This window comes from Carlito syrichta, unplaced genomic scaffold (genome assembly GCF_000164805.1).
Source record: "Carlito syrichta isolate Samal-C Ts95f unplaced genomic scaffold, Tarsius_syrichta-2.0.1 Scaffold314326, whole genome shotgun sequence".
NCBI lineage: Eukaryota > Metazoa > Chordata > Mammalia > Primates > Tarsiidae > Carlito > Carlito syrichta.
In genome coordinates, this window is record NW_007258422.1 from 50,035 (window position 1) to 57,585 (window position 7,551).

The 7,551-nt window shown below is 41.3% G+C and overlaps 1 protein-coding gene across 1 annotated transcript in view; it reads right to left on the reverse strand.

Moving 5' to 3' along the window:
* Positions 1–7,551, reverse strand: part of LOC103273967 (WASH complex subunit 4-like) — a gene marked incomplete at its 3' end in the record, with an annotated part of 58,220 nt that overhangs the window by 49,668 nt on the left and 1,001 nt on the right. Inside the window, exon 2 of the mRNA XM_021719221.1 lies at positions 2,728–2,832. Coding sequence (XP_021574896.1) covers positions 2,728–2,832 — 105 coding nt within the window. The remainder of the gene's footprint in view (positions 1–2,727; positions 2,833–7,551) is intronic.

Sequence of the window (7,551 nt, forward strand, 5' to 3'; positions counted from 1 at the left end):
AGCCCAGCAGGTCAAGGCTGCGGTGGCCGGGAGCAGCCACTGCACTCCAGTCTGGGCGACAGGGTGAGACTCCAACTGAAAAAAAAAAAAAAAAAAGAAAAGAAAAGAAAACATGAACATAATGAGGAGAAAAATGTAAGATATAAAAATGAACCAAATAAAACTTTTAGAAATGAAAACAAAAGAATCATTGAATGACATTAACAGCAGATTGGACACAAGGAAGAAAATCAGTAAATTTGAAGAAATACTAACAGAAACAATTTAAACTATAAGAGAGGAAAAAAAGACTAAAAGAAATTAAGGAAGCCTCAGTGATCTTTGGGACAATATCAAGTGCTATAATGTACATATAATTGGGTATCCAAAAAGGAAGGACAAAAAAATATTTTAAGAAACAATGACCAACATTTTTGCAAATATGAAGCAAATAACCAACTCACATACCTAAAACTCTTGGCTGGGTACAGGTGGCTCATGCCTGTAATCCCAACACTTTGAAGCCCAAGGCAGGAGAGTTGCTTGAGCCCAGGAGTTTGAAACCAGCCTAGGCAACATAACAAGACCTCATCTCTACAAAAATAAAAATTAGCCAGGAATAATGATACACACCTGTAGCCTCAGTTACTTGGGAGCCTAAGGTGGAAGGATCACCTGATCACAGGAGATCATGGCTGCACTGAGTCAGGGCTGTTTTCTCTGCACTCCATCCTAAGTGACAAGAATGATACTCTGACTCAAAAAATAGAAATAAAAATAAAATAAAATTCTCATGAACCACAAGCAAGATGCACACACACATAGAATAAATCATATCATGGTAAAATAGCTGAAAACCAATTATAAAGAGAAAATCATAGAAGAAGCTAGAGAAAAGATGACACAATATATCTTCTTATACAGAAAAATAGAGATAAGAATTATAGACTTCTCACCAGACCCTATGAAGCTAGAAGACAATGGACCAATAACTTAAAAACATTAAAAAGGGCATAACAAACAAACAAAAAAGTCCTCTATCATTCTGAACTCAGTTAAAATATGCTTTTTAAATGAAGATAAAATAACACTTTTTTTTAAAGGCACAAAAATGAATTCAACATTCTGTGTACAAGCACACTTCATTTACATCTCCAACACAGACAACAAAAAGATATTCTAACATAATGGAACTGAAAAGCACTAGGTACATAGGGCAATTCTAAAGTAGGCACTGGCATCACACAAGGTTACTCCAGACTGGGGAAATGCCCCTATCGTCAAAAATGAAGCAGGTCTAAACAAATCAAGTTCAACTACAGAGATAAAAACCTTTTAGAACTCCACTTATTCATTTACCTGTTTGAAATGTGATCTGTCTACCAATTTGTGACCTTAGCTTCTGTTTTACAAAGTCCAATAAGAAAATGACAGACGAAAGTAACACAATAGGGGTTTATACGAAATAAGAAAACATTGAAAGGCTATAATTAAGTGAGGAAAGCCAAAACATTAAAATCATAAAAATTGGTTATTACTTTCTAGGACTTTGTCAGTACATTACCCAATCAACTAATCCAAAAATTATATGCATTTAAATTTTAAGAATATACCCCTCCCATAAACAGAACATGCTACCACTCTCTGCAAAGCTGTTAGTCTCAGTGACTTGGTCTATGGAAGGAAATAAAAGCTGAGATGTAAGGATAAATAATAAAAATGAGAAGATTCACAATTCAGCTCTTTACTCAGCCAGCGAATTAACTAGCCACTGGAATATTCTCTGTGGGGTCCTGTCGAGTGGAACATGACCACCAGTCACCTCTGCCTCATCTGAGCCCACAGCAGGAAGTTGCTTGATCTATATTTTTGCTTGTGCCTTGCTGTAATCCCCCGGAATTTTTTAAATGTCCTTTTATGGCTATTTCTTCAAGAAATTTGAACTCCAAGTTTTCATCCCAGATGAAGATAACTTGCTTTCAATTTATTTTTCTTGTTTTTTTTTTCTTTGAGTTGGAGTTTCAATCTGTCACCCAGACTGGAGTATAGTGGCATGCTCACGGCCACCACAGCCTTGACCTGCTGGGCTCAGGTGATCCTTTGCCTCAGCCTTCCAAGTAGCTGAGACTACAGGCACACACCACCACGCCTGGCTAAGTTTTTGATTTACTGTAGAGACGACGTCTCGCCAAGTTGCCCAGGTTGGTCTCGGAGCCCTGGGCTCAGGCAATCCTCTCGCCTCGGCCTCCCGAAGTGCTGGGATTACAGGTGTGAGCCACTGCACCCAGCAAAAAAAAAAAAAAAAATTGTGTTTGTAGAAACAGAGACTTGCTTTGTCACCCAGGTTGGAATGCTAAGGGCAATCACTGCAGCCTCCAGCTCCCAGGATCAAGCAATCTTCTCACCTCAGTCTCCCAAGTAGCTGGGATCACAGGGGTGAGCCACCAAGCCTGGCTAATTTTATTTATCTATTTATATTTATTTCAATTGTTTTAGGGGGTGCAGGTCGTTTTTTGGTTACGTGATTGCATTGTACAGTGGCGAAGAAGTCTGGACTTTACGTGTACCCACCACCCCACCTGTGCACATTATACCCAATAGGTAATTTTTCGTCCCTGCAACCCTTCCCTCCTCTCTCTTTCTGGCTAATTTTTAAAACTTACTAAGATGCTCAGGCTGGTCTCAAAATTCTGGTCTCAAGGGATTGGCCTCCCAGTGTGTTGGGATTACAGGCGTAAGCCACCATACCTGGCCCAATTTTGCTTCTTCAGGTTTCTCTGGACTAGTCACATTTTCTCTGATTTCCTCCTTCTCAGCAAAGACATCTTGGTAAAGTTTGCAGACACTAGTACACTAAACATGAGGAAAAGCAAAGAACCTACTACTTCCAGCAACTTTCTCTAGTCCCCTATCATTATTTAGAATTAAATTTTATAATTTCCAAAGAATAGGGACTACATCAGTTATCTTTTTGGTATGGGTTTCTACCTTAATTCCAGAGATCATATTCTATGATTTCAATTCTTCACAGCCTAGCATACAGTGAATTTTTGAAGATATATTTAAAAGAAATGTATACTTGGTAAAGGGTTGCTTCTCTATTTGTTAATTAGGTCAAGTATATGAATCATCTCATTTAAATATTCTGTATTATTGCTGATTTTTTTCTGCTTCTACCACTTATTGAAATAGTGTGTTAAAATATCTAAGTGTGGAGCCGGGCTCGGTGGCTCAGCCTGTAATCCCATGCCTTTGGGAGGCTGAGGTGAGTGGATTGCCTGAGCCCGCGGGTTCGAGACCCACCTGGGCAGCGAGACCTCATCTCTACAATAAATCAAAAAATTAGCCGGGCGTGGTAGTGCATGCCTGTAATTCCGGCCACTTGGAAGGCTGAGGCGGAAGGATCGCCGGAGCCCAGCAGGTTGAGGCTGCGGTGGCCGGGAGTGGCCACTGCACTCCAGTCTGGGTGACAGAGTGAGACTCCAATTAAAAAAAAAAAAATCTAAGTGTGATTAAAAGTGTATTTTTCTTTAAAGTTATGACAATTTTTGCTTTATAAAATTTGAGGTTAGGTTATTCAGTGTATACAAACTTAGAATGTTTATATTTCCTTATTTAATTAACACTTTCTTTTAGTAAGTGCTTGGATATCTTTTTCCAATGATCCTCTTGGAATCATAATATTTTACAAACCTGTAAAGTTTTCTTTTGTTTTGCTGGCTGCCGTGGCTCATGCCTATAATACCAGCACTTTGGCAGGCCGAGGAGAAAGGATAGCCTAAGCCCAGGGGTTTGAGACCAGTCTGGGTAAATATGGTGTCTCTACAATAAATTTTTAAAAGTCCAGGCATGGTGGCATGCACCTATAGTCCCAGCCACTTGGGAGACTAAGGCAGAAGGATCGCCTGAGCCCAGCAGGTCATGGCTGCAGAAGCCATGATCATGCCCCTGCACTCTGACTAAAAAAAAAGTTTTGTTTTTAAGCAATCTGATAATTTTTGCCTTTTAATTGAAGCATTTATTCCATTTTTATTTAATGTAATTATTGGCATATTTAGGCTTAAATCTAACATTTTACTATTTTCCTTTTCACCTGTTTTATGTTCCTTTTTCTCTCCTTTCTTGCTTTCCTTTGGACTGATTTTTTTAACAATCATTCTGTTGTCTTGGTAGTTATCCATTTAATTTTTTTTTTTTTTTTGAGTTGGAGTCTCACTCGGTCGCCCAGACTGGAGTGCAGTGGCCACTCCCGGCCACCAAAGCCTCCACCCCGTGGGCTCCCATGATCCTTCTGCCTCAGTCTTCCAAGGAGCCAGAACTACAGGCACGCACTACCACACCTGGTTAATTTTTGATTTATCATAGAGATGAGGTCTCGCCAAGTTGCCCAGGTGGGTCTCGAACCCACGGGCTCAGGCAATCCACTCACCTTGGCCTCCCAAAGCGCTGGGATTTCGGACTGAGCTATTGAGCCCGGCGGTAGTTATATATTTTATTAACTTACATCCTATTACTATTCTTTTAGTAGTTGTACTGGAGATTATAATATACATCCTTAACTTATTAAAGTCTAACATACATTAGGACTTTTACTATTTCTAAGACAATGCTGCAACCTTAGAATACTCAACCCCATTCTCTCTTCTTGAAAATCATATGCCATTATTGTTATATATTTTGATTCCATATATTTTTGAATTCCATAAAACATTATTGTATGTTTTTATCATTTTGTACAGTTAATATGAGCTTAAATTTGCCCTCATATTTACCCTTTGAATTGTTTTTCATGTCTTCATCTCTGAGTTTTCATCTGGAATTATCTTCTTTTGGCCCATTGAACATTTATTTCCTCTAAGTCCTCCATATTTATCCAATAATTTTCTATTTTTGTTTGTATATTTGTTTAGTTTAATATGTGCATATAAAATCTACAATATTTTATTATATTAAGCAATTATAATGCTATATTACTGTGTTATTATTGTGCACATGATCAGAGTTCATTTAAGTTCACTCATGGGGCTGGGCACAGTGGCTCAAGCCTGTAATCCCAGCATTTTGGGAGGCCAAAATGAGAGGATTGCCTGAGTCCATGGTTTTGAGACCAACCTGGGCAATTTGGCGAGACCTTATCTCTATAATAAAAAAAAAAGGATGAGGTGGAAGGATTGCCTGAGATCTGCAGGTCGACACTGGGGTGGCTGTGAATGTGCCACTGCACTCCAGCCTGGGTGACAGAGTGAGACTCTGACACACAAAAATAAAACTTCACTCACAACTTTGCCTTTGCCTTTTTTGCTGGACTTCTGCATTTGCAGGCTCCCATGTGGGGAAACTCCCACCCACTGGGAGGATGCTCTTTAATATTCTCTTCATTGTGTGTCTACTGATGACAAATTCCCTCAAACTTTTGTTTCTAAAAATGACTGTTTTAGTTCTATTTCTGAGGACTAGTTTTGCTGGGTATAGAAATCTAGGTTGGCAGTTGTTTTGTTCATCAAACTCCCTATTTGCATCTGATCTAACTTCTAGTTATCAAGGGAACTACATTTTTTAATCTTTTTTTTTTTAATTGAAGTCTCACTCTGCCCAGACTGGAGTGCAGTGGCATGCTCCTGGCCACCGCAGCCTCGACCTGCTGGGCTCCGGTGATCCTTCCGCCTCAGCCTTCCAAGTAGCTGGAACTACAGGCATGTGCTACCACACCCGGCTAATTTTTTGATTTTATTGTAGAGATGAGGTCTCGCCAATTTGCCCAGGCGGGTCTTGAACCCTCAGGCTCAGGCAATCCACTCACCTCAGCCTCCCAAAGCATGGGATTACAGGCTAAGCCTCTGAGCCCGGCTCATTTTTGATTCTTAGACCTCATGAGGATTTCATTATATTTGAGCGAACATACACTCTACATTTCCTAAACTTGGGAGTGTAAATATATAATTATGAACCCCACTCAGGAAAAGCCATACTCCTTACTCACTCCTTCCCAGCATATGCAGATCAGAACTAATAAAATGAATTTCAATATCTGAGAGTTTAGAGCAAGAAGTCACAAAATGCATTTAGGGAAGTGGATTGAACTGGTAAGGAGGTAGTTTCCAAAGCAAAATTCAGGATGTTTGTTGTTATTCTTCAAACTTTAGGGAAGGTTCTTTTTCTCTCCTTAAACACATTCGTTCATTAATTCTCTCTTTCAATAAGTTTTTTTTAAAGTTTTGCTTAGTGCTAGATACTGTAAATCCTGATAAATCAGACATGAACTCAGCCTGTGAGGAGCTTCCAATAAAGAGGATAACAGCTATACAAATGCCAATAACAGACAGACGCATCTATAAGAGAGGCATAGACAAAAACTCTTCCCAGTCTAGATGTGAAATACCATTTGTGGGGAATACAAATTTTAACAGAGAACAGAATCAGAAAAAAGTGCCTCCGGGAAGTGAACGAGTAAGGAAATAGAGTAAGAGTTGACAAGAGGTATGCTGTGTGCATGAGAGGAGGATGACCCCGGGCATCCTTGGCTCTGGCGGCTTGGCTACCCGCCTGGGACAAGGAAGGTAAACCAAACGTTCTGAAAACCAGGTGTTTTCGGCGGAGCATTTGGTTTAACAGGAAACTGGACGCGGACCCTAGCCAGGTGTGAGTTCATGAGTGCTGAGTTAATTAATTGACGCCCGCTCTGTTAGCAAGGGGGGGGGCTCCTCTTTGTCTGAACATAGCATGAGGAAGAGCAGCAAGGGAGAGCCCGAGACTGAGATTCTCGATTGGGCGATGCTGTCTCCAGGGCTGGCCCGTCTGGGTGGTGAGAATTTCCCCGAGATGGGATCGCAGGACGGTGGTGACGTGTTTCCCCCTCTTTTCTTTCTTTTTCCTCCTTACTAATGTACATTTCTATATCTAAATAAAGCTGTTTAATTTTCTTCTGCTGGCGCACGGCGGTGTTGTGTTCTTTGCGGATGGAGCCCAATTAATATTAGACCACGGACGGCAATACAGTAAGATTCCTTGCTGTCACAGGAGGAGTGCTCATGCCAAGACAGTGACAAATGGGAGGTGACAAGCTTTTCTGGGAAGCGTTGTCCAAGAAGGAATCGGCAAGTACTGCGGTCAGGCAGAGTTACACGTGCAGAAGAGCAGCGAGAAATACGGGTAACTGCCCAACTGCAGACGGCCCTGAATGCCAGACAGAGGAGTTCCGTCTTAGGCAAGTGCTCGGCTAAGGAGTTGAGGCGTGTCTGAGCGTGTTTCTTCCAGAGCAATCAAGGCGAAGGGCATGGATCTGTTATCTTCTGGAGGCCAGCGCTGTGTCAGGTCCTTTGTCAATTGCCTTATACCTCTCATCATCCTACGAGATAGTTTTAGGGTCCCTATAAAGAGAAGGTGCCCCCCCACCCGTCTACAGGCAGGCCTGCTGCTTTCTCGGGACTGGGTTATGGACGTGTCTTGGGGTGTCACGCTGACCACTAATAAGCCAGATCTGCCCGTACTTCAGAGGGTCCGAGTAACTGGTAGAAGGTCCTAACGCTAGACCCTAGTGACACCCAGGGAGAGTTCGGGCAGCCGCCGGGCACG